At 45.8% G+C, this 27,768-nt stretch overlaps 1 protein-coding gene across 5 annotated transcripts in view; it reads right to left on the bottom strand.

Annotated features, from left to right (window-relative positions):
* Positions 1-27,768, bottom strand: part of RAPGEF6 (Rap guanine nucleotide exchange factor 6) — a 106,076-nt gene that overhangs the window by 55,387 nt on the left and 22,921 nt on the right. For 4 of the 5 annotated variants that reach the window (XM_072348275.1, XM_072348278.1, XM_072348276.1 and 1 more), the window contains exons 5-6: positions 20,580-20,649; positions 15,732-15,875 (exon numbers count right to left, since the gene is read on the bottom strand). In XM_072348275.1, coding sequence (XP_072204376.1) covers positions 15,732-15,875; positions 20,580-20,649 — 214 coding nt within the window. Of the gene's footprint in view, positions 1-1,799; positions 3,337-15,731; positions 15,876-20,579; positions 20,650-27,768 lie in introns of those variants that run through there. The other variant, XM_072348279.1, reaches the window with a different exon arrangement.

Genomic DNA, 27,768 nt, shown 5'->3' with positions numbered 1-27,768 from the left:
GGAGGGGGAACAGCTGCTTTTCCTGGGTTGGGTTCAAAGACAACACATGACCTGAGGACTGACATACAAAAGCAGCTACTAGCTTGCAGCAACTGCTTAAAAGAAAGAAAACAACAACAAAAGAAAGGGGAAAAAAAAACCCATCACACTGCTCAACATTTTATAGCATTTCATTTATGCGCTGCAAATAAGTGAATGAATGTCAGCAATGCGCTGCTGGATGCCATCCCCGGTGCTGACACAGGGGGCCACAAGTCCTTACAATTATTTTTCCCCCTGCAAAGCCTTATCTGAGCACATTGGCTTTCTCATTTTTGGGTTTCTCCCTTAGGCCCAAACTCCCCTGAAGGAGCCATCCCAGTGGAAGCCCAAACGTGACTAAGCACTGCCATTTTTTAAGTGGCAGCATCACCTTTGGGGCTTCTCTACAAGGACGGTGCGGGCAAGCTGAGCCCCAGGAAACCAAACCCTGCATGCTGCGTGTCTATGGGTGAGAAAGGGAGAAAGTAAAGGAATCTGCACATGCACTGGAGATACCGTAGGGCATCCAATGATGAGCAGGGGGCCCACAGTCAGAGCCACATGTTCCAGCACATGAGTTCTGAGCACCCACTGCTTCCTTGGCTTTCACCAATGCCATCGGTAGGCTCAGCACACAGCACTGCTGAGCTGGGCCATGAACAAACACCCAATTCCCACCTTAATTCTGGCAGCCCTGTGTGGAAACCCTAAATCCCAGCACTACCACCTGCACACACTCAGCTCCTATTTCTAAAAAAGGAAACCCATCAAGCCCACCCAGCTGGGCTTCCCTGCAGTTTGTCTGCAAGCTGCGATGTCACTTGGTCCCTAAAACTTCTTGGAATAAACTAGAGAACCTATTTCTTGCTTTGAAGCCAATGCCACATCTCCTGATCCCAAGCGCAGTGGGATTTCACCCTCTGCCACCGCTGGCTGTTGCACACGGGGAACTTGCCCAGTCCTCACCCCCGTGAGGCAGAAGCTCACAGAGACCAATAGAGAATTGTAAGAGATTCCACCATGCGTGTGCCTGGCCTCAGGTCTGTAGGGCAATTCCTGTGTCTTAGCTACAGGTACTGTGTGCAGGTACTGCTCGCAGCCTCGGTACAGCACGGGGAACTTCTGCAATGTTCAAGCAAACCAACCTGCAGCCTGACAAACAGTGCAGCTTTTCTATTTCCTTACCGGCTTTTATCTCAGTCGGTTGGGCCGCTCGAATGTTCGAGATCTCATTACCTTCTTTAGAAGAAACACCCTTCCCTCCCCAGCTCTAAACAAATACGGCATCTTCAAACAGACCAAACGGTGCCTCTTGAAGCTAATTGTAATTTCACAGTTCAGCTAAATAATTAACCAGTTCCACAACGCTGCACAAAAGAAGCAAGCAGTGCAGCCTCATACTGCTCCAGTGTCAGAGCATCAGTGGGCTCAGACATCAATATGTTCAAGTCAGCAATATATACAGGCAGTCATAAAAACGTTATACTTCCATTATACTTGCTCCATATATTGATGGGATATTAAAAAAATAAAAAAAATAAAAAAAAAAAAGCAAGCTTTAAACATTTCCTAAGAAAATGACACGTTGATGCTTCCTGTCCATTTGCAGGCTGTTAGCATACATAAAACCATTTCAGTATCTCAGGGTCCTCCCTTCCCACTCAGAAAGGACTCCAGCAGAGGAGCCCTGCACAGAACCCGCCGCTCCGAGACGCAGCACCCTGACAGCCCCATGCACTGCAGCCCACAGGAAGCATCACACACAAAATCCTACTTACTTTGGAGGCCCACGGCTGCAGGCAGTTGGCGTAGCAGCGAACAAGAAAAGCCATTTCTTAGGCTGAGGGGAAAAAAATAAAGTTTCCTTTCTCAAATAAAAGCCACGGGGATAAAAAAAGAAAAAGAAAAAGAAAAAAGCGAGTAAAATCCTCTCTGGATTCTTGTGAAAAGTCATAAACCAAAGCAGCAAATATAGACGTATGCAACTTCTCAGGCTTGAATTTCACACCGAACTCGATGACAGCTCTCCGTACCGGAGCAGTTTGCAGTGTTGCAGTGAGTTAGCAGCAGCAATTCCCTATTAAAACGTTCCGGTTTTAACAAGCACATCAATTCAAGTGAAAATGTTTCCTAGCTCTTCCAATGCAAATATCCAAGGGTTCCCCCAGGCAGGAGGCATGTATCTGAGAAGTGCTGCTAAGATGGAATTAATTCTGAAATGGATTCGAATTGCACCTTACAGCAACAATACATTAAAAGGTGAGATAAGAATTCTTCCAGTTCCGTTTCTCTCTTCGCTAAAATGCATTTAAGAGTGGCTCATCTTCAGCTCCACTTCTCGGAAACTTCACATTCCTATCGTAGATGAAATTTTGCACAGGTTCTTCAGCATCCCAGGCAATTCAGGAATCCCACACCCTGGATATTAAAGTTTCTTCTTTATACTCTTGTCCATCGTAACTGCAACAATTGAATTAGTCTCCGCACTGTAGCTCCAGGATGTGTGCTCTAACAGGTTTGCACCGTGGAATGCATTAGAAGCCTCTGCAATACAAACCCTTTTCTCTTTCGCCCCCCACACCCCTCTTTTTCTTTTTCATGCAGTTTACAACTCTGCAGTGTTGCTCAGTATTCTAACGCACCGCTCAGACACAGTCCATCCACGCCTAGCTTTTCCAATTAAAACATTTCTGTAATGCACAACCAAACCCCACATCCATGGCTACGGCGAGCTGCCTGCTGGAGCCCGAATCCCTACTATCTTTGCTTGCTTCTCAGCAGCTCCCTCAGGAGAAGCTCCCATCGATTGGATGCTCCGCAGCAAGATGAAATATCTAATAAGGAGGAAAGAGAGTGGGAGGGGAACCGAGCTAAAAGGATGACATCACCTGTATAGAAAGCCTTTAGAAACTGCATTAGATCAATTGGCTACTGTATCTGCAGATGCAGCCGGCAGAGCATCTTTATTGACCTGCTATAAACACACTGATCGGCACAGCACCCGCTCAGCACCACATCAGGTACCGGATCACACACTGCTGCATGTGCTGCAGCCCTCAGCACTCTGCTTTCCAAATTATTTTAAAGAACCCAAAGCTCATTTCTCCATTAACGCTTTTCAGTGGCATTAAGGTGAATCCTTCCTCATCTCTGCATCCACATTTAGAAAGGTAAAAAAACATCTATCTGCAGACACCCGCATGCATGCACAGACTGACCTGTGTCAAATAGACAATGCAATAATTTCTGCTTTGATGTATGGATGCCATGCAACAATTCCAGCATTTTTAATCTCATCCCCTATTATTCCTCAGGAGATTTTTACTTAGAATGAGAACTCCTTAGTGAACAGTGCTATTTACAATGCTCAAATTTTTAGCGCTTTTGACACATTTAAAGTTGCTGTGCCTTTCCCCTCCAATCAGGCCAATTATGTTCACAACCAGAACTGCCTGAATCCTACAGCAGTCGATTTGATTTTACAATTCCTTTCTGCCACCAAAACCTGCTGTGCTGGCTGGGCCCTGGGCGGCAGCCTGAGGGATCCCCCACCTCCACAGGGCAGCGAGGGGAGGGAGGAAGGCTCGGGGGATGGGAGCAGGATGTGCAGCCTCCAGCACAGCCACCCCTGACTTCACAGAATCACTGACTTCATCTGCAACAAGGGGCACTCACTGTCTGTTTTCTTCTCCTTGGAAAGAATCTTCATCGCTGTATCTTATATTCTCTATTTGCATCACACTCGAGGTGAATTCTCCAGACCTGCAGGCAGGCAGATCGCACAGCTGCACTTTCCCGATGGAACAGCAGCTTCAGAGAGCGGCGCGGGGGCAGCCAGGGCCCAAATGGCCTTTTCTGGTTCTGTTCGTTTGCTCAGGAGCACCAAATGGGGCAGTTTGGAGCAATGCACGGTGGGTTGTGCAGCAGGAGGTGTGCAGAGGATCCTCACACTGCAGCGGCCAAGGGACACCCACCAGCCACCCACCCCACCCCAGGCATCAAAGCAGAGTTGGGCTGTGCCCACCAGAGACCCGGAGCACCTTCCAGTGCCCTAAAGGACACAACTGGCACCGAAAGCTGGATTTATTCCAGCCCTGCTCAACAACGGAAATAGAAATGGATGCATCTAGGCTAATGACCGGGTTTAATTTGTATTTAAACACAGAGTAAAAGCTGAACTTCAGTCCCGCTCTTGCAAAATTCTCACAGCCAACATCCGCTTTTAAAAGCTGAAAGATTTTCAGATAACTCCTTTAGACTTCTGAAAAGCATTCCATCAGCTACATAATAGCTGGTTCCCGTGCTGCTCCTTCAATACCAAACAATAGCCCTGATGCCAGCTTCATCTCGCATGCAACTGCACCGCATCTCTCCTAATAATTCACAGCATTTAAAAAGCCTCCTATTCCCCCCCCCCGGCTATAAAGTCCAACTGATACGTTTTCAGCAGCAACCAACGTCTGAATGCCTTCACGCCGTGTTACCTGTATCATTACAGTTATCACCATCACAATTTCTACCAAGGAAAAAGCAAAAACAAAAAAGAACCAAGCGAGCAGCAGCCAGAGGAAGCCTCTCCCCGCCTGCATGCACAGCGATAGCGGCAGCCCCCCCCAGCCAAGCGGGCAGACAGTCACCTCCCAGCCATGCTTCCAACCCACTGCATTGTGCATGAAATCCAATCCGCTACAGATTTTGGCGAGGATGCCATATTTTATTTTTTTTTTTACAACTACTGTAAACACCGGCTCAATAATGGGAACGAAATTCCATTTCCTTCTAGTTTTGCCTTTCAGTGAGGATGACATCATCCCGATGAGCTGCGGCTGCGTCCCGGGGCTGCGCCAGCGCCGTGCGGGGAGAGCCTGACCCAGATCCAGGCGGGGGCCGGGGGCTTCCCCCCTCCCCCCGGAATAACTGCAGCTCCAGCAGCCCGTGTACCTGTGCTGCTGAGTGACACCTCGCCAACCCAAAGGGGAGGGAACGCAGCCCGCTCTGCAGCCAAATTGCTGCTGAAGAACAGACAGAGCACACGCAGCAAGCTGCCCCTCTCACTGCAACTGCATTCCAAGTTCTCCGAGAACCTTCAGGAAAAATAAACCTTTGCTATACAAACTCTGCATGTAAAAAGGTCTTTGTTTCTCAACGCTGATTTATTTTCACGCTTGAAGTCTCAGTCCATATGTTTCTATGCACCACATTCCCTTTATCCTCCCCTAATGCTGAATCCTCCCGACCGTTAAATAAATCTGCACGTTCCAATTGTCTAACAGGAGCAAGTCACTGAAAATCGGGATGCTTTCAGAAGGATGGGAAGACCCTTCTGAATTTAAACACACCTTCACTCGAACAGGACTAAAGTCCCTCATTATTTAAAGGCACCACACACCCAGGTTATACCAAAGCAGAGGCGATGGGGTCTTGCTCCATCACAGAACCCTGTGCCATACCTGCAACCAGGTGAGCACTGAGCTGAGCCCTATCGTGGCAAGGCCAAGGCTGTGCATGCTGGCCACTGGCCCTCCTAGCAAGGCTGCTACGTGCTGCCCCACTCATCCCCATCGTAGGTACCCTCGTGCTCCCCCTCCTCTTCTCAATGTGAGGACAGCAGCAGCCTGCACGCCCCCAGAGCAGCCCAGCTGCTTGAGAAGCAATCCCTCACTTCACAGTCTTAAGACGTTTGGGGGTAAAATAATGCATTTCCATGTGTTTTTTCTAAGTGGGAATTGCCAAACAGTAGCTTAACGAAGATATGTTTTGGGCGTTAGCAGCACCTGCATCGAGAGGTTTGTCCAATACATGTGAGCATTTGAAATCCCCGTGCAGAGCAGGCAATGCTGAGCAGCAGTGTGCCAGCTGCAGCCCCACGGCTCAATGTCACTGGCACACATCCCTGATTCCTCCTCCCCACCATTTTGCTCGGGCATCTTAAATAAACCACCGTGCTGTGTGCCAGTGTTAGCCCTTCAACAGGGCTTCTTGGGAATTTCTGTTCAAATGGAAGAGATAAAGAAGGAAGGGAAGCAACTCTCCACCCTGCTCCTGACCAACTCACACAAATGGAGGCAGTGAGAGAAGCACTGTGAGCTCTGTTCCTCCTTCAGGGTGACATTATGTGCTGCAGCTGCCCCCCTCCGTACACGGCCCTCCGCAGCAGCACTTAGGAGCACGCTGTAGAAAAATCCTGCTGCAAGATCTGTAGGATTCGTAAGTGGTATGAAAATGTGATCCATCCTAGGGGAAGGAGAGCAGGGAGGGAGAGGAGAGGGAGGGAGCTGGGGGGGAGGCTGTCATCATAACCGAAGTGATGTAAGCTTCTAAATATAGAGCCAGTAATACAGAAGGAACAATAAAAAAGGCACCATGGATTCAATTTCCCCACCGCTGCCGTGCTGCCCCAGCCATCCTTTCCCAGCTGTTGTGTTAAGCAGGGAAAGGTCATCTGCCATTTGCAGTGATTCAAATTTATACGTTTTATAATACTCCCTTAAATACGCTTACAAATGACAGCTCTCCCCTGCAGACCCCCCTTCCTGCAGCCGTGAGCAGCACGGCACCATGCTGGCACAAGGGAAGGGGAAACCCTCACCCCACAAGTGAAATTAAAAGTTCACTGCTGCAGCCCAACCAAGAGGCAATTCGTATCACACCCCTTTCCTTCCTGACACCTCAGTTTGGTAGCGGGCAGGGAGCTGTAGGCACATACAGAGAGATCCCCACTGGTGATGCTGAGTGGACACCACGCCAACAGGGCACTGTGTGGGACCAAACCCACCCAGAGATGCGAAAAACACAAGAACTTCCCAAGCCCTTTTACGGTTTTGCTCATTTAAACATCCCCTTGACCTGGTGTCAGAGCCCAAACCCAGCACTGACCTCAGTGTGATTTCCCAGCTGTCACCAACCAGGCAGCCACAGCCTTAGGGCTGGAAGCTGAAAACCCCTCTGACATATACAAGTATATATTTCGTTTTCATCCTGAACACTGTCTCTATTGAAGCTGATACAAAGTCAAACACAAAATACCATTTTTTCCTCCCACAACTGAAGTCAGCACAAGCAGGTGAAGGCTGCCTGCAACACTAGGTGCTAACACCACTGCCCCCCACCACCCCCCACAGGAAAAACCCTTCTGACTCAGTGACCTTGAGAACAACGCATTAACTCAACAGATCAGGTTTTAATCATTAAAAAATGGCATTTCTACTATTTTTTTCTGTCATTTTTTCTGGACGTTGAACACCAAGCTGAAGGCCAATAAGCAAGAGAGGGCAGGAAGGACCTTCCTGTTCCTACCACAGACAGAAACGTGGAGATGACTGTCTATGAGAGGCTGAGTTTAGACAGTCAGCTTTTGTTTCTCAGCAGGCAGGGCAGCAGCCTGCAGCCTAGCAATGCAAGTGCCAGCATGGGTGCTGAGCAAGCCGTGCCAGAAGGCAGCACTGCCTCTCCCCACGCAGCATGCAGGCAGTGTTGCTTGGGCTGCAGGGCACCCACATGCAGCTGTACCCAGCACCTAAAACCGGTCGTGCTGGGGAGCACAGCACAGACCCTGCCCTAGAAGAAGGGTTTCAAGCAGCAGCAACATCCTGGTTACTGTCACCGGATCTGTGAAACCAATGGCAGCCACACAAGGCTCGGCACACAGACACACCTACAGCCAAGCTGACAAACAAAGGCACGTTTCATCACAGCTGTCAGACACACTGCAGAGCTCCAAGTCATAAAAACAATACATGTCTGCTGTGGCTGCCCCACCGCAAAGGAAAGCTCAGGCGTGAGAACAGAACTAAACAGTTAGCAACAGCAGGCAGGTCTGACTTGCAAGGACAAAGTACCAACAAGGAATTGAGCTGCACGGATTGCTCCGTTCAGTCAGACTTCATTTCATCAACTACTTCAAGCACTTCATCTGACAAATGTTTTCCCGTTAACAAAGTTTCTACAGCTCAAATGCAAAAATTACCAATGCTGTTGTAATAGTCATTAGAAAGAACAGTCAGTTCTATGCCAAAACCAGAGATGTTCTTCTAGCTGTTTTCTCATGGTGGTTTTCATGCCAAGTTTTTCGAGGAACGCAGGGCATCCCTGGGCTTGCACTACAGACCGACATCTTTGGATGGTGAATGTAACTGGAAAATGTTATATCTGGATATTCTCATTTCCCAGCACGGCCCAAAAGGCTTCAGAACTACGTTGGTGATTTGATGCAAATTTCCATATTCTAAACCACATAAATGTTTCAGCTTAAATACAAATCTGAAGGTATCACAGCCCAAAACCTTCAATGTGCAGCTCTTGAGGATGAAATGCAACATGAAATACAACATGCCTTTTCACAAGGCTGTTTCTCTCTAAGGTGTCATAAGCCCACAAACAAGCAGAAGGCTGAGCTGGCAACCAACGAGGATACCATCAGACTGCTTACTTCATTACAGCAGTGAACAGAAGAGCTCAGGAGGAGGGCAGGAAACAAAGGCCAGAGCCTGGCACACTCCCACCCACCTGCATACAGGCTACCAGCCCACTGCCTGCCCCCAGCAACCTCCACAACAATCCACATGCATGCCATCTCAAAACACAGCAGTAATGAAGCGATATGAACAGAAAAAGGACCTGACTGAACTGCAGCTCATACGCCAAAAGCTTCCAGGAGCCACAAAAGACTGACAGCGCTTTAACTGGTGCTTAGTGCTGCTTTCTACCATCAGCCATCAGAAGCACACAGCTCCGAGCAGTGGGCACAGCACTTGAACACGCTCGATCTATTTTGCTTAAGAGGCTGCTTATAAAGAATTAATATCCTTGGAACTGCCACCCAACCTCTCGGGATCCACCAGAGCACACATTAACTCCGAACATGCTACACAAAATGTTTTCCAAGGAACTACGTTAATTTATACGATGGTGTAAACGTGTCTGTGTGGTGAATGGAGAAGGAACAGATAATGGATCGCTATGAGCAGAGCACATGGGACTTCACTTCTTCTTCCTTGTGCATGCTCATCTGCATACACCTAGGTGGGATTTCTTTGTTTTGTAAGAAGATTGGAATCAGACTCACAGAGTGGCTCGGGTTGGAAGGGGCCTTGCAGATCGCCCAGTTTCAAACACCCTACCACGAGCAGCTGAGGAAACTACTGCCTTACTGAGATCTGCCTCCTAAGCAACACATTAGGGAAAGATAACTGTGATAACCAGACCTAGAAACGAACAGGAATCAGTCAATGACTGGGAAGTACGTGTGAAGCTGTTGAGCTGAGTTCTTCATGCATTCCATAACAGTAACTTATTTTTACCACTCGTAAATTATAAAAATAGACCAAAGTTTAACAAAACACCATAAACTTGTCTGGGCTTCACAAGCTGAGAGTCACTTAGGGAACCATACAGTTCTCCCACAGCCATCCACAATATGAGCAAACCTGAGCACAGCAGCAAACCTCAGTGCCACGCAGCAGCTCCCTGCTTCCCCCACACAAAGGCATGGTGAGGTTCCCCCACGGACAAGCAATGTTCAAGGTTATTTTCCCTAACAGTTTTCAATACCTTGATCAAGAAGCGAGGCGACCAGCCTGGCAGTCACACAGGTATCCATCCATCCTGCAGGAGAGCCATCACTCCGCCCCAGCACACAGCAAACTGCACTGCTCAGCTCCACGCATCACTGCCAGCAGCCCGACCAGACCCAAAGAAACGCAGGTGCTCACCTAAAATAAACCCTCCCGTGTTTCTGTCTGAGCTAGTTTCATTTCTGTAGCACTCCTCAATGCTGTTCACAAGTACACGTGTCATCCCACAACTGGAATGAACCCTTCAGGGAAATTCCCAAATACAAGTTCAGAATAATTATAATCCCTCTAATTATTGATAAATCGGGACATACACGTTATACATGCTTAAAGAAAGAAAAGAAATAATCTAAGAGCACAGGTATTAACAGAAGAGCAGTGCTTTTATACAGATCTGCTTATTTTGTGTCATCGCTCTTCAGAAACCTCATCAGAATGGAAAGCACCAGTGGCTGGGGAAGTTACCAGGAAGCATCTGAATGCAAAGCATGTGAAGATGGGAGCTTTGCAGTGACGGTCACCAGGAGCACTTGACAGTAACTGGGCTGACAATATAAAGCAAGGGGGAATCAAGCTGTGAAACAAAACCCAAGATGTGCCTTTGGGGGACCCCCAGCTTATCAAAGGGAACAAAAGGGCACCCAGCAGTCAAGGTGGAGGGATGAGCTCCACTTGAACCAGAGCCCAGAGGGACAGGATGGCAGCTCTCAATTCTCAACTGCAGAAAGCTGTTCTTCACCCCTTCCCTGCCACACGCCCAGACTTCCACCTTCACGTAGGGATGTGTCACCACAAAGCCAGAGCAGCACTGGGCCTCCTGGATGGCAGGAACTGAAAGCAGCAGTGCCAGCAGCTCCAGGGTGGCAGAGCCTTAAGGCACACTGACACGTTGCAGCCTGTGAGCTGGGCCATGGGCTGCTTCACCTGACCTCAGAGACAAGCTGAAAGAGAGGAAATCCTCATGTTGTAACAACAGTGCAAGAGAGAACTTGCATGATCCCTGTGCATCTCGTGACCCATGGTGTGTTTTTCTGCTCCTGCTGCTCAGGACACAGCGAGACTGAGGGATTTCAGGGGGATCTGGATTTCCTTCCAAATCTTAGATAATAAAGCTACAACTGTCAAACATATCAAAGTGTCGGGTCCAAATGCATTAACAAGCAACCATCTGCATATAGAACAATGACCCAGCCCTCCAGAATGATTCCCGAGGCAATTTCAGCTGCATGCAGCGCAGCCACAGCCCTGCTGGAATTGCTGATGCTCCCAACTGCACCAGCTTCAGCAAGAGGCATCTGGAGGCAGGATGCAAGTGGTATGAGCTGCTTCACATCCACACCAGGTACCACTTCAGCACATTTATCTGGCACTTAGATTACAAAACACCCGCAGCATTTTACAGTGTTTAAAAAGGAAAGCATCACTGATGGGTAAAAAGCCAATGAGTTTGATGTGGTATATTAAGACGTGACTTAACCCCCTGCAATAGTGAGATACCCCCCACTAACTGCGGCCTCCGATGGGATTACATTAAGCAATGATCACAGAACAAGAAACTTGCCACTCAAGCAGTCTTCGAGTGACAAACTGCTCTGCAGATAAATGCTCCTAACAAGGCTCCTGGAAAATCTGCACAAGAGGCGAGTATCAGGATGCTGTCCTCAAAAGTTAGTAATAGAATAAAGCTCTTAAACCTCATCATCCTCTTAGAAGAGTTTCCTTATTTAATAAAAAGAAGTATATTCCCACATCTGAGAAAGGGGATGACTAAGGAAAGTTCATTATGTCACACCTCAGGTGTGCTATTTCTAGGATATTCTTCATTTCAACCATCAATTACTGTCCAAATGTGTAGAATAGTAAGCCTTTAAAATCTCATTAATATCAAAAACATGCAAGTTCACAGGTGTGATGGTCACACTGAAATTTGCGTTTAAGTGTTACGCTCTGTTTGGATTCGTTCACTGGAAGAAATACAAACGCAACATGTGCTGTGCCTCAAGTTTGTAATTGTGAAGATAAATATCTGAACCTTTTGCTTTCTGAATCCTTAAGAAATCAGCAGTGTAACTTCTACACAGCCCCAGAACTGACATCAAACACTTCTTCCCCAAACCATTAACTGAAGAAAGAACCCAGCTGCAGTCCCATCCATACCTGCTGTACGCTCACAACAGTTCAGAACAGAGCTGAACAAAGACGACCAGAATTACCTTTCTCCTTCTGTAATAAAAAATGCAGTTGCATTATTTATTGGCTTGAAAGCTAGACTAAGAACCAGGAATGACTGAATATTCATTGTGGCTGTGCCAGCACCCTGCTGCCTGACCCTGGTTCCTGTCTGCATTCTTATCTGCGCTGCAGACAGACATATGCACAAAGAGTGCCCATCTCCATGAAGATAAGCAACCATACTAACGAATCACATCTGAAGGAGAAGCAAGAACAGGCATAATTAACACCAGTGGCACATTTTGCTCTAATTCATTAAGCCTGACAAGAGCCTCCTCCAGCCTCACTTCCCCCCACCACCACCCAGGCCATCACCCAGCGTGACAGGCACAATGCTGATGGTTCTCCGGAGACAAAAGCAAACAGGGCACCCACATCGTTGTGGCATTGGGCTTTGCCACAGCCACCCCTCCCCTCCCCATCATGAGCAGCACTGCTATTTCACGCTCTGGGAGAAGCACTGGGTAGGTCTCCCCAAGCACCCGTCTATCCCCAGGATGTTGCTGGCTGGCTGTGCTACAAGATCCAGCCCCAGCAGAAGCAGAGCCCTGGCACAGCTCTTGGAAGCTGTGAGCACAAGGCAGCCTTTGCTGTTCCACCTGCTACTGAGCAGCTCTGCTATCACCAGCACACATACTACAAGAACACATTCATGCCATCGTACACTTTGAAGACAGAAACAGACACCAACTTTTAGCACCGAGTTGTCCTTCAGGCAGAAGAGAAGGACAAATGAAGATACCAGTAATCATTCTGAATGTGGGTGATCCCGAAGATAAACAGTTAAATTAAGTACTAGAGTTTTTTCACTTCAGTAAGAGATATAAGAGAAAGAGTTTCAAATACGGTAATCATAACTGAAAGTATTACATAAGGAATCTGCACACAACTATTTCTCTCATGGCAAACCTCAGGGACTTCCACTAACTTCTTCCAGCAGAACAGGCAGGGAGCTCCATGCAAAGAGCAGATGCAAGCTCACATCACCACCTAACGGGTAATGCTTTATAAAAACAAGGACTCACCTTCATCATAAATATTAATCGTGCTATATTTCATGCTCAGAGATTTACATTTCAAGGAGTTAATGGAAATTGCATAGATTAATTCCCCTTAAATAGAGGATTTCTTGTGTTTGCTTTTAATTGCCAAAGGAAAAGTCCTGTGCTGCATTAAAGCAACACCAAGTGCCAATACCTACAGGATCTGTGTTTTCTTTAGAAGGCAGAAAGCTGCCTGTGCCCAAGAGGTGCTTCCAGACCAAACCACCAGCACACTGAGCACTCAGCTCATCGCACCACTGGAAGCTGGGGACTCCTGGCACACTGTGCACAAAGCACCAAGCCTTCCTGCCCAAGCAGGGCTCACAAAAGGTCCATCAAGCCACATGCGGCATCTGTCACAGAGCACTCAGCAACAGGCTGGAGAGCGAAGTACAATGCTGCGTCTATTCATTAGCATTGGGTCAGAGAGGAAATGTGCTGGCAAGTTTGTAAACAGTTTCCTCGCTCTAGAAGAAACATTGTTTTAAGTTCTTGGCAAATTCATTCAAAACCCCTCCTCCTCATCCTGCCCATTCTCCGCTGGGTTGAAGTGCAGGGTTACATTACCGTGTTTGCTTTTCAAAACCACTGGTGACCAATGGCCAAGTATTATTTCCCAAGGCAAGAGCTGAACCGATTAAACAGAGGCACAGAATGAACAAAACAACTCAGGAAAATTCATTATTTTAACAGATTTAAATTGAATATAGAAAAATATAGGCATCCTTTGCGTTGTTTACTTGTCAAACAGGCAGCTGGGCCCATTTCATTGTCATCTGTTGAGATACAAATTACTTTTCGCTGCACCAAGTACTGGGACACAACACTTTCCAATGAGGAGATTCCAGGCTGCAAAAGCCAGGCTTGGTATTTCAATCCAGGCTGCTGGAGCCCGACAGCTTGCCGATTTTGTACCAGAAAGGTGGTTCCCTGCCACTTAGCACTCAGTCAGCCAGGAGAACACCTAGCAGCGTTAACAGGATCTTTTATATCCCTAATTAAGTGACATAAAAGCAGATGCAGGAGTGTGCTCAAGATTTATGAAGTTTATATCATTTCCTATCATATATATAAATATATATATTCAGAAATCCAAGGAAACAACTAGAATCCCCACAAGAAACAGTACACACCAAGCCAGACGTGGACAGCATGTGGCTGTCATCGTACAAAATAAATCAACAGGAAGAAAAACCCTGACTGGAACAGGTTGCCCAAGGAGGCTGTGGATGCCCCATCCCTGCAGGCATTCAAGGCCAGGCTGGATGTGGCTCTGGGCAGTCTGGGCTGCTGGTTGGTGACCCTGCATGTAACAGGGGGGTTGAAACAAGATGGCCATTGTGGTCCTTTTCAACCCAGGCCATTCTATGATTCTATGACTAGGACATCGTTTGTTGACTGATCACAGTCCTGCAAGTCCAACACACCAACTCCACACAGGAAGAACTGGCACCACATACAGCAGTGCCAACCCAGCGCCCCTCTGAGCAAAGGCAGCAGTCTGTCCATGGCTCCCATGTTGGGCCAGAGGCACATCAAGCACCAGCACCGCCTCCTGGCCTTCTCCTCCTTGTGGCACTGACACCTAATAATTGCTTCCTGCATGCTTCTCAACGTTACAGAAACAACAAGCAAAGGAATGAGATTTTGTCATACACAGATTGGAACTTAATTCCTAATAAAGCCTGATTAGGCTGCCCAGAGCCCGGAGGAGCCAACAGCTCCGTTCATCAATGACTAACACAGATTATTCAGTAATGATAAAAACCAACATGTGACAGCTTTTGAAATGAGACGGAAGAGAATGTTCAGTTTCAAGCAGCACGTCTGCTTCTCGTCATGGCAGCGAGAGCTGTTCTGCTTAGCAGACAAGCACCAAAGTCACCTTTGCTCACCGGAATGCTGCAGAGCCTACAAGTCACCCACCTGCAGTGCCACGGTTAACAGCATGGGGAAAGAGGAAAAAGAGAAACAGCATTTGATGCTGAAACAGAGAGGAAATCTTTTAAGTTTCCAGCTAAGTGCACACTTCAGATATTCTGAAGTGCATAAACAGGAAAAAGGGGGAGAAACTGAATATGTTTTTTTTTTCTTTTCTGTGCACGAAGGCTGGCCAAAGTTTCTGCATTTCAGTGTTAGCACCGGTTGTCAGTGCTTCATTTTCCAACAAAATCAAAACCTTTGGAACAATTACTTTCAATGAAATCATCTGTCTAGATCACACACATACATATCCTGTTAGTAGCAGGAAGTTTGTACGTGAAAAATAAGGGTAAAGAGAAGCCTTCAGAAAAGCACTGTGGTCTCAAAACCACAGCAGTACGTGCCTTCACACAGAGCAGACAACAGTCTGCAAAGTATTTTAAAAGTGGCAACTGAGCTGCCATTACTTTTTGATGCTTGAAATACCGCTATGCTATTTTTAAGCAGGTAAATGTGACAGATAGTGCTATTATTGCATTGAGCTGCCTTTGTGATCGACTCCATTCCAAAGCATGGCCTAAATCTAAGGGGGGAAAATAAAACACACACAAAAAAAAAACCAGCAACTAATTCCTGCATCTTACCAAAAGAACTCCAGCTAAAACCAACCAGCACCAAGACTGACCACTTCTCTTTCAGCAGACACATTAAGATTTATTTGCAGTGCTCAATCAAGCGCCCATAAAGGAAATAACCCCTTTTCAAACAACAGTCTGAACCTTCGTTACAACATGAAGTGCTCCACTCCAAAGCACTCAAAAAAAAGCATCCACAGCTACAGCAAGCACAGCCCAGCTCATCTCACCTCCGTGGCTTTGCTCAGTGTCCCCAGAGCCAGGAACACGAGAACAGGAAACCAGCAAGCAGAGAGCAGACTCACCGACAGGTAGCTGCTGGCGTCCACGTTGTCGGTGATGGTCTGGCGCTCACCCCTCTGGTTGATCTTCCTAAACCTGCGCCGGGACTGTCGAAGCGGGACTTCTCTTTGCAGGATGCTTTCCTCATTGTCTTTGGAGTTCTCCACCTGAAACACATGTTCAGGCTCTTGGTTAAACATCCAGTTCTTCCATAGCACCGAGAGCCGATGGAGCCGTAGCAAGCTCATGAGGATGGAACCAACATAAGTTGAGAACAGTTAAATTATAGTCAAGAAAAAGACTGCAGATGCAGTGGAGAACCGCCGTGCATGGCTCAGAGCGACGTTCTTACAATGAGCCGGAGGTCGCAGCTTCCTTCCAGGAAATAGCCTTTTTTTCTTTTTTAAAGCTGCACCCGTATCCTCTACATTAATGTCACTCATCGGCAGAAACACTTCTGCCCCCACACACACATCACACGACGGGAGTTATATACGTGTCTGATTCTAAGGATGCCTTCAGCAAGTTATCGTTTAGATATCTACCCTTTTCAACACAGGCCACTCTATGATGCTATGACATTTACAATCTGCTTAAAGCCATTGAATTTTTATTATTTAATCCCATTTTTATCAGTGTATTTTTTCAAAGCTCAACTCATTTCATGCAGTAGTCACAGAGAAACAACGTACAACATTCCTGTTGTGCTGGTTACTTATTTGGTGCGGGTTTTTGCTTTGGAAATAGCTCTTGGCCCTACTTTCCCTGTGCCACGCTTATTTCTAACCGCTTCCAACTGATTATGAAGAATTCACTACAACTCGATTCACACCTTGATAAAATCACATCTTCAACTAAACATTAAAAAAATAAGGTAAATTTATCCTGTTAGTAAAAGCCAACAGGAATCCTTTTTATCTCACTAGCACCAATCCCTCCTTCTATAAAAAGCAGTCCCATCCCTCCCCACTTCCTTCTGATGTTTTGGAAAAGTGTATCCTAGCAGGAAACAGAACAGACGTGCTGCAAATGGGCTGCAGCCAGCAAGAAGCTCCTCTGCCATACAGTTACACTATGAGTTTCTGCTGCCCTAAATGATTTTTTTTAAACAGGCTTTCCTAAACGTAAGACTCCAGCAGTAGAACAGGAGAAGCTCCACATTGCATCACGCAGCCCTCCCTTCACACAGCTGGGTAAATTATCTCTGAATTCAAATGAAAAAGGTATAAAGGCATGAAAATTAGAAAGACTTAACGGGCAGTAACAGGCAAGTCTCTGAAAATAGCTGAACCATTCACAGAAGCAACATCATTTCCACTTTCCACATTGCTTTTCCCAGAGGTCAGAGGAAGATGCAGGTGATGGGCTTATTTCATGGGTTATTTTTAATTCCACAGAGAAAAATATACACTGGCAATGCAATTTAAAGACATGCTGGATTTTAAATAGAAGGCTGCCCTCACAGTGCAGCGTTACCAGCAAGAAAGCAGAAAAGCAGAGCTCACTCGGTAAGCGAGAACCACACTTTTCATTTCTCAGACTGCACGGGTTTCCTGAAGCAGTGAGGTTTGGTTTCTTACACTTACTCTAATAAGTAACCTTTAAAACTGCCTTGCTTCTGTTGTGAATGCTGTGCACATGCTACGTGAACTGCTTCAATAAACGCACTGCTTTCTTATTCCTTTGGGTTCGGGTTATGGGAGCACAGACAGTAAAGCAGGGCTGTGTGCATCTGGCACCCACTGATGGGGTTCCCTGCAGCAGTAGGCAACCACCAGCCCTGCACTAAGGACCTTCACTATCAAACCCCCAGCTGAACAGATAGTTTGAAGGCTAAAATAAGCACTTACTGCAAGATGATGCTGTTTTTCCTCCACGATTCTAACTGAAAATGAAGAGGTGAGCACAAACACATGGTTTGTTAAGCACAAACAACCAACTGCCAGTGGAAACGCAGCACCGAGACCACCTGCTTCCTTCAGTTAGCACCACAACCAACCCAACAAAACAAAAATACAAATCAGAATGCCAGGAAATAGCTCTGTGCAGCTTCCAGTTCAGTGCCACCAGCAGATGGCTGTCAGTCGGGCTGCTGGTGCTCATGGCCATCACTGCGCCTACAGCTGGTTCTGAGCACCCAGCTTCCCCAGCATGAGCAGCACTCGGCCCTGCCTGCACCTGGTTGCCACTCAGCCTGCTGGCACAGAGCGCAGCCCCACGGGATGAAGGCTTCTGCTGAGTGCTGCACTACTGCAATGGCACAGCACAGGACCTGGCACCAGCTCTGATGGGCACTGCTGCCCAGCATGCTCCTTCCTAGCATCTTGCACGTCTATTACATGAGAACAAATGGATCGGTGCACTAACTGGGCACGTTCTCCAGAAGGGAGCTGCTTTGTTCCACTTGGTTCCAACAGCTGCAGGGTGCTCCATGCAAACTGCTTCACCCACTGTGTGTGCTGCCACAGAAAGAAATAACCAAAGGCAATCATGGGATTGTCCTCAACGTCACTCTGCACTTGGTGCAAGCATCTCTGAACACCATGCAGCTCCTATGTGATCTTACAATGAATCTAAAGATGAAAATGAAGATGCCAAGGAAAGGCAACTTTAGTACATGAAAACACACTGCAATATGGGGCCATTTTCTTAAGTGATAAATGGCCCCATTATTAATTCAATAGGTTGTTCAGCCTCCAAAATATGAGCTACGCTGCCTATTCACACGCTATCTGTTATCCTCATTAACTTAAGATGACCACATTTTATGGCCTTTAAAATGGGTCAGTTCCCACAGGATTCCCATTTCAAAAAACTGATTTACATTCTAAAAAAGAAAGAGGAAAGGGAAAAAAAATAGGAAAGCAGCAGCGAAAGCAGAGAACGGCAGTGATCTTTAACTGGGTTAAAGCAGCGAATGCTTTCTCTTGATGATAAATATTCATCAGACACTGCACGTCTAATTGTGCGCCGCGTGTTAAAGAAAAAGTCTCCCATAAAAAAAAAAAGAAAGAAATTAAGAGGAAGTAATAAGAATTAATGAGTGAAATGGAAGCTGAGCACACTAGTGAAGCAATGCCACCACAGAGGCTCTCTTCTCACCCCACTGGAAGTCCTACATAGCAAACTGACAGTACTTGAGCCATATTCTCCTGCAAGTTATGAACTGAGGACTTCTAGCTCACTGATCTTCCTGTAGAAGAGGACACTGAAGTTCCATGAATGGATGCGAGGTACTTTCAGGTGCCTCTATACAGTCAGTGGAACTTAACCACAACTACAGGAAATTCAAGAGCTTTAAAGCAGAGAGGACACTTGTCCAGGCTGTGCAGTTCTCTCCAGGAACAAGCGTCAGCATTTGGCAATGCTGATGTATACAAGTGGCTTCTGCAGGACTGCGACACTCCCCTGGGAAACCCCACAGGAAAAAAACCAACCTCTCCAGTTTCATAGAATCATAGGATGGCCTGAGTTGAAAAGGCCCACAGTGCTCATCCAGCTCCAACCCCCTGCTGTGTGCAGGGTCGCCAACCAGCAGCCCAGGCTGCCCAGAGCCACATCCAGCCCGGCCTTGAATGCCTGAAGGGATGGGGCATCCTCAGCCTCCTCGGGCAACCTGTTCCAGTGCGTCACCACCCTCTGGGTGAAAACTTTCTTCTTATATCCAACCTAAACCTCCCCTGTCTCAGTTTAAAACCATTTTCCCTTGTTCTATCACTATCCACCCTCATAAACAGTTGTTCCCCCTCCTGTTTATACGCTCCCTTCAAAGACTGGAAGGCAGAACATGCTCAGTGGAGAGGATACTCCTTTGTGTGTATCTTCACATTCATTTTTTTTTCCATTTGCTTGCCTATTTTTTTGTTCGGGTGTTGTTTTGTGGTTTGTTTTTTTCAATTACAGTGATGACAATAACATACACTTTGTGCATGGAAAGTATTTCATGTAAACCAGCGAATCCACTTGCAGCAGGTGAGTCACTACCAGGAGGAGTGACATGCCTTCCACTTCAAACAGCAATTGCACCAGTCCATGGTATTTGTGCAGGACACAGCCCAGCGGCTCTATAAGCACCTGGAGCAGGTCTGTAAGCACAGAGCTGTGCAATTAGCTTGTGAGCAAAAACAGTCTCAACTGTTGATCTGTTTAGAAACAGAGTGAATTGTTCTCAGCTTCATCAGCCTGAAGGGCCTCCAGCAGACAGGAAGATACCCATGGAGCTGGACAGATCCCTGTGCCATGATGCAGTGCAGAAGCTCACCCGACACAGCAGACATCTGTGCATACAGTATCTTTCAATGAACACACAAACTTGGCAATGTTCGTAAGTATTCTCAGGAAGCACAGCGGACGTGGAAAAGGTTGATGGCAGCGAAGCTGAAAGCCTTATCCTTCAAGCATGAATAAGCAGCCTATGTTCCTTCAGCTCTTACTTAAAAGCCTTCACACTATGTGGAACTGCAGAGCTGAGAATAAGAGTGCCACTTCCCAGCAGACCCAGCATTGCTAGCCTGGCCAGCAAAAAGCAATGAATCAGGGGGTGAGGATGGACATAGAATACTCAAGACAGCAGTCTATTGTTCCATAACTCAGGAATGCTCGAGTCGGCCCTACATGGTAAGCTTTAGGAACTCAAATAAATATAATTTTAAGAGAAATGACACGATCATTCTGATCATCACCATCATTTACCCATCTAGATTAAATGTACATAGCTACTGCCGGTCTGATAGCAGCCCCGGGTATAACTGAAATCAAGGCAGATTTGCAGCAGTTTTATAAAATACTTTACAATCAGCTTTTTGCTACAAGACAGAAAGAAATAGCAGAAATCGGCCATAGATTAAACACATCTGAAAAATCTGCCTTACCACGATCATTTCTGAAGGCTCCAGTATGATACATTCGCATCCTCGTTTTCCTCCAGACTGCTTGCCAAAACTACAGAAGGACAGAAAGAAATGAGAAAGAATGAGACAAGCAGCTCACCTCGTCTCTTCAGTAATGAAAGTTATCAGCTACGGTGCAGATTATTACACCCTCCAAAAAATAAATCAAGTAACCAACAAACAATTGGGGGAAATTACTGTACAAACAGTTCTAACATAACAGCATCATTAACATATTTTTTTAATTATTATTTACTCAGTCCCTCTCATCACAGGCTCTTACGTGAAGCTCGAATACAAAGAACACTCTCTCCTAAGACCATCCCGCTTTGCAGATACCCAAACCCACACAGTGCCTTCAGCACTGGCTGCAGACCTTCTGCCCCCACAGCTCAAGTGAGAGCCTTCCCACACAGGCAGCAAATTAAAGAAGTCTACTTCATTAACAGCATCCCAACTGGATTAGCAATGCTGTAGCTGTAGCTGCCGTATTGCAAACTCAGGCTGCCAACAGCAATCAACTTCTAACACATCAGCAGGCAAAACAACCGAAGAATAAGTTAACTTGAAGTCAAGATTAATGTTTGCATTAAAACAAGGCTAAGGCAAATCCAGAGATGAACCCTAACCAGTAGATGTGCTCTGCTGTTTTCTGCTACAGTTACACTTGGAAAGCACATCTGGAAGTTCAGCCACATAAAGTTGTAGTCATCTCTACAGAAAACCTTCCGTGAAACACCACCACAGTGCAGACCACTGAAAAGGCCCGTGTTATAAGCAGCACTTTAGCACACAGAAAACTCATCCAGGACATTTGTGTTTTCAGGAAAGGAAGTGAAGCTTCAGTTTATTCCAGCAAATATCTCATCAGTGCAATCCTCCAGGCTGACAGGATAAAGCACTGCTATTAGCAGAAGCACCGCAGATTGTAATGTCAAGTTTTGATTTTATTTGTTATCTACTGAAAAAAAAAAAAACCATAAATAAAATCAGTAACTGAAATAACTGCTATGAAGTCATACTGGAATTTTCTCACCCATGCTTGAGAAGGCCAGAAAAGCACAGGTTTCACACTGAAAATTGGTATTTTCCGCACATGTAGCTGAAGTTCTCACAGCTTCAGTCACTTGAAAAGCATTCACTCATGCTTTTGCCATGCAGTGTGAGCTGCTGAGCATCTGCAGTACATCAGATCTATTCCTCCACAAACCAAAAGAGAACAACAAAGTGAAACGAACCAACCTTCTGCAGCACGGAGCATCGGCACTGAGACAAACCACACAAACTGCAGTCCTGGTTCTACCCCTTGCAACAAAGGTTTAAATGAACAGACCTTCAGCTGGAAATCTAGAGGTGTTACGTGCACCAAAAAACGCCCGCATCTTTTTAAAGCAGAAATAATCATGATCAGTTTTACCACAAAACTGATTATTACTTTTTCTACATACCCTGCGGGTCAGAAAAAGCTACAATTTTCTGCTGGAGGTCACGTAAACCAAGCACTCTTATTGCATAGAAGTCGTTTATCAGACTACAGAGATTGAGGGAAGGGTATTGGTTTTTTTCTCCTTCTTATTTTATATAAACGCAGGGTGAAACCCCGGCACTGCTGAGCTTCCCTCTGCTTCTGTTGCAACACTTGTTAATTAAGCAATGATCATGCATAGAACACGATAGGAGGAAGATGCTGCTTAGATCAAAGGTCGGGCTCTGGGCACTGCCCCTTCTGGTCCACCAGGCACTTTACAACAACCGAACACACAAAAAGGTTATGTTCCAATGACAAAACCCACCCTGCAGATCCTAAAGGCCTCATGTTTACCAGTCAATAGGTCATGTTTAATTACTTCCTGGCACTCAGCACGTGATGTCCTCTCACCAAGCTGAGACATGGGCATGGTTTCCCCAGCCATTACAACCACATTTCAATATCAATTTTCAACATTCCCCTCAATGAATGTAACCGATATTGTCTTAAATGTACACATCTCTATTCCATAGCTGCCTGCTGCCAGAAGCATCAGCTGTATGAGCCACATCACAGCTCTGATCAACCTACTGCATGCTCCTCTCGCTTGCTGTTCACCTATTACATCTGCACTCACTGGCTTGTGACACAGCCACATGAGCAACATCTCCCATGTAAACAAAGGCGGCTTTGTTTACCCCTGCATGCCTCAGCTGCCACAACCTTGCTTTCCTCTTCATTTGCTGCTATTTGTAATTAAAAATGCTTAAGCAATGGTATCACATGAGAAAGGAATGCGAGTTGAACCAGCGTGACATCATGCATTGACAGCTAATGGGGTTTCAGGCTACAGGATGGGACTGAGCAGCCGACACAGGAAACACAGATGACATGTTCCTCAGCAGCTGCTGTTCATCTCATTCCAGCTGTCCCCATTCTACAGTTCAACTCCCTTGTACAGACAAAGCCCCATGAATAATGCCCAGCTCCAGAACCTTAGATTTACAGTACTCAAGCATCTGCTTAACTTCACTGAGCCAAAGGGACCAAAGATGGATCCTTCCCTACAAGTCTCCTATGAAGAAAGATTGAGGGAACTGGGCTTGAATAGCTTGGAGTGATGGCTCTGAGGAGACTTCATTGTGGCCACCCAATATTTGAAAGCAGTGTATAAAACAGGAAGAACAACTGTTTGTGAGGGTAGAAAGCGATAGGACAGGAGGATTGTTTTTAAACTGAGACAGGGGAGATTTAGCTTAGATATTAGGAAGAAGTTTTTCACCCAGAGGGTTGCCCAAGGAGGCTGTGGATGCCCCATCCCTGCAGACATTCAAGGCCTGGCTGGATGTGGCTCTGGGCAGCCTGGTCTGCTGGTTGGCGGCCCCGCACACAGCAGGGGGTTGGAACTAGATGAGCATTGTGGGCCTTTGCAGCCCAGGCCATTCTGTGATTCTGTGAGCACTGACATTTTAACACAACCAACAGTTCACATCACAAGGAAGCTTCAAAGACTGTTTTGAGGCACAGGATCTGTTACAACAAGCTTGACTTCAACAAAGCAAGCTACCTCAAAAACCCTCCAGAATGACTTATTCGGTACACAGAGCATTTCTTTAAATAGGAGGTACAAAATACTTTGTTTTCTAAACCTGTCTAGATGTCTAAAACCATTAATATCCAGCTGCTGAGTGACATCAGCATTTGGGTGCCAATGCATCCAGAATTTCAAGATTTACAAGTTTCATAGCATCACAGAACAGCCTGGGTTGAAAAGGACAACGATCACCTTGTTCCAACCCCCTGCTGTGTGCAGGGTCACCAACCACCAGACCAGACTGCCCAGAGCCACATCCAGGCTGGCCTCAAATGCCTGCAGGGATGGGGCATCCACAGCCTCCTTGGTTTAAGGAACAGTAAGCACATCTGGACTCCAGCCAGCTGGGTACCAATGGCCAAGTTGCTGCTGATGGTTCCTCATTATGCCATACTCCAAATACAGAAAGTACTTCTAAAGGTAAAAACACTGCCCATCCTGACAAGTCTTCAGCCTCCAAACACAGATGGAGACTGGATCCTGCACTGTTTGTTTGAGCACGAATTGGCAGCATCTTCAGAATTACGATATTCCGCTACATCCCAAAACAGTGTTTTCTGACCTCACACCTGATTTTCACATCTCAAAGCCTTCAATATAGAGATGACAAGCATCTTATAAATCTGCATTTTCCAGTAACATGAAAAAAATCAAGGTTATTCTGGTTGTGTAAGTTGACACCAAGACTGCACAGAGTTACTGGTGATTTTCAATAGTTAACTGCAGCAGTGCCCTGCACCACGTTACTGATACAACAGAGCAAAGGTATACCAAGCAAACAGCTTGTAATGTGCTGAAGATATTTTGCTTTAAATGAATATCCTCACCCCAAACTGCCTGTCCATCAAACAGCTTGTAGGAACACACAAATGAGGACAAACTGTACTTTTTACCACTGCAAGAAGAACCTGGTAGCCTCATGCCCTTTCTGACTCAGTAAGATGCCTGGGTTTCTGCAAGGCAAAGATATCTCTCACCAGAAGTGTACTGAAAAGTTGGGTAATAAGGGAAGCAAGGCCTGTTTGTTAAGTTTGGGTTTTGTTTGTTTGTTGGTGTTTTATCCGTTTATGAATAGCAACATTTTTTCCCCAAGTCAGAGCTCATTCTTCACTTGAAAATCACTTTGCTTTCCTCAGAGCACCTCTTGTACAAAGCAGCTGCTCAGCAAACAGCCAGCATACCTGCTGCAGGGGAACTGCTGCCCAGACCAAGATATCCCCATCACCTTTCTCAGTTACTACCAGCTGCACTACACAGAGCATTGCAAACAGTCCGGAGCATCCATCTATACTACTAAACTCCCAATAGAAATACTCTAAGCTTAATTTCCTTGTAATTGGCCAATAAATAAGAGAAAGCCTGCATAGTCTCATGATGTACAGTAACATAGCTGCAGCGTTTGCATGGAGAAGAGGCAGAACTCTTCCTTCTCATCCATGGTCACAGCATGGCAGTGCCATGGACAAAGAAATCCTCACAGGAATTACTGCTTTCCTGGGCAGCTGCAGAGCTGCACTGCAGCTCGCTGCATTTCCAACTACTGGACAGTCCCTGTGCCTTCGATTCGCAAAATGAAGCTGGTGGGGAATTAAGTTACACGAACGCAGATCTGAAGTTGCATTAGAGAATCAAATTTCTTCTCTATAATCTTTCCAAAGAAGGAAAATATATATAAATATTGAAACAACACATAAGAATTGAAATATCTCACTTTTAATGGATGATTCAATAGATGAGCTAAAGCCAGTAAAGGGCTGCTACCAAAGTGGGTTTTCCCCATCCACGTTATTTCTTTTTAAATTGGCAAATGTAGGTGCAGAGTTTCCAAGACACCATATGCTGAGCAGGTCCTGAGCATTTCAAAGTAACTTCATTATAAAAATATTACAATATTTAATTCCATCAGAAAATGGTTTAAAGGAAACTTGAGACCACAAGGAGCACAGCTGAATGTAGAATACCATCTCCCATTAATGCCTGATCACCAAAACCCTTTCTGCATTAGCAGTCAATAACAGCAACGTTCTGCAGGCTTCTCTCTCAAGCTGGCTGCAAGTTTTAACTGGGAACAATCCTGAAGGCTGTGAAATGCACTAAGCACCCTCAAGACATCTGCCCTAATTATCATGCTCAGAATAAGATGATGTTCTGAAGCAGCCAGCACCTTACCTGGTACTGCCAACGAAGGAAATTACTGGGATTGGTGGGAGCTGTGGACAAGATCATGCGACTGTTTGGTTGTAAGAGTCTTGTAAGACTGTTTGGTTGCACAGAGTCCTACGTACTCTTCTGGCTCTTGTAGAAGATTATTCTGTGCCAGAAGAGATGTGCCAAGTGCTCATCTTGCTGTGCAACACTTCACAGCCTTCGCTCGAGGCAGCGCCTGCAGAAAGCAGCGCTCAGCTCTGGGACCAGCACAGAAGGCCTCAGCACTCATCAGAGCACAGGCACAGCTCAGACACAGCAGGACCAGCCAAGGCAGGATGCCTGGAAGGATGGTCAGCAGCAGAAAGATGCCACTTTGCCTTCATCGGAATTTGGCAATGCAGGAGCTCTGAGCTGCTTGTTCACTGAAAGGCACAAATCCACAGTTTGCAGTAGGCAGTCCTTCAAGTTTTAGGGGCAAAACTGATTGTTTTTAGATGATACATCTGAGGTATAAATGTATTTGAAGGCAAAGCTTACAACAAAAGATGTCTAAAGAAGAAGAAATGTAAGTTGTGCAAATAGCAAGTCCTTAATCCTCAGTTCTTATCTATCAACACTATAAAAGCACAGCACTGGGTGCACAGAAAACTGTAGCATAGAAGAGACTGAAATGCTTAACAGCTGCTGCAAGCTGCAAAATATATTAAAAGATTGTTATCTACAAATATTAACTTCAGAAAAAAAATAAGCTACAATAATTCCAACCTGAGCCACTATTCTTAAAGCCAAACTGGAGTTCTTCTTTCATTATGACAATTTTCTTTTAATCCAAGCATTTGGGTTGGATTTTGGGTGTAAAAAAAAGAGACTTGTTTTCAGGCAACAAATGCACTACCTGAATTTGGGATAATAACACCAATTTCCTCCACTTGTGAGATTTCAGAACAGCTATTTCTGAATTCCGTGGAAGGGTCAGGAAAAGAAATGTTTGTTTTCAATAAGACACATCTTGAATGTTTCAATACTTCCTATTTTTCCCTTCAAGGTTCGATTCTCACAGCTCTAGGAGGTTGTCATTCACATAATTGGCTTCAGAGGTTCCTCCAGGCCCTTGATACGTCTCCTATGGCTAATCTTGCTGTGAGTAATCTCCTTCAAATATCCTGTTCAAATGAATTATCCTGATTAACAAGATAGGTTAACACAAAAACTCTTTAACTTGCTGACATGATTTTCCTTCCACAAAATCCCCCAATCCTGTTCTTTTGTTCCAGCCATCACTTTCATGTTCAGAAGCATATTCTTTCCCTACTGTACTAAGTGTATTGACAAATCTGTTCTCTGGGCAATAAAGTTATCAAAATTGGGTCATCTCTGTACCTACTATTAATGATTTGTTTCTTACTGCTTAAAAAAGAAAAACAAAGTCTTACAGAGTTCTTATCTTCATCATCAGATGAATGAGCAAACGTGACCCTACCTGCATGCAAGTCTTAATCCTCCAATCTTCAAGCCAATTACTGAATTACAGCTTGCACAGAAAGCACCTGTCCCAACTCATTCAAGAGCCTACAGAGATGCACAGGCAGCTGCCTGCTTCATCTGGGCTACGCCTCCTTCAGGTCTGAATCCAGGTATTTTACTCTTTAATGATCTGCAGAACAACAGGAAGGTTTTCCTGAGCTAAACATCAGAACGGTAGATAATGGATGAAACAAGACATGAAGAAAAGGGGAGCCTGACCAGCATCTCAGCCAGGTTAAGCAGTGGTCTACTGGAGCCTCCTCCATCTGTCAAGGTAACAGCTGGGCAGACAACAGGGAAAGGACAAGTGTTGTGGGAAGGGACCAGGAAACTGGCAGCAGGTTTTCCCTTTCCAGTCCCACTTAGAGAAAGCAAAGGTATCTCACCAATAAATCTAGCAGCAGTTTCATGCATAATTATTATACATAGTTACTAGG

This window comes from Excalfactoria chinensis, chromosome 13, assembly GCF_039878825.1.
Source record: "Excalfactoria chinensis isolate bCotChi1 chromosome 13, bCotChi1.hap2, whole genome shotgun sequence".
NCBI classification, from domain to species: domain Eukaryota; kingdom Metazoa; phylum Chordata; class Aves; order Galliformes; family Phasianidae; genus Excalfactoria; species Excalfactoria chinensis.
Note: the sequence above shows the minus strand (reverse complement) of the source record. Positions and strands in the feature narration are given on the sequence as shown.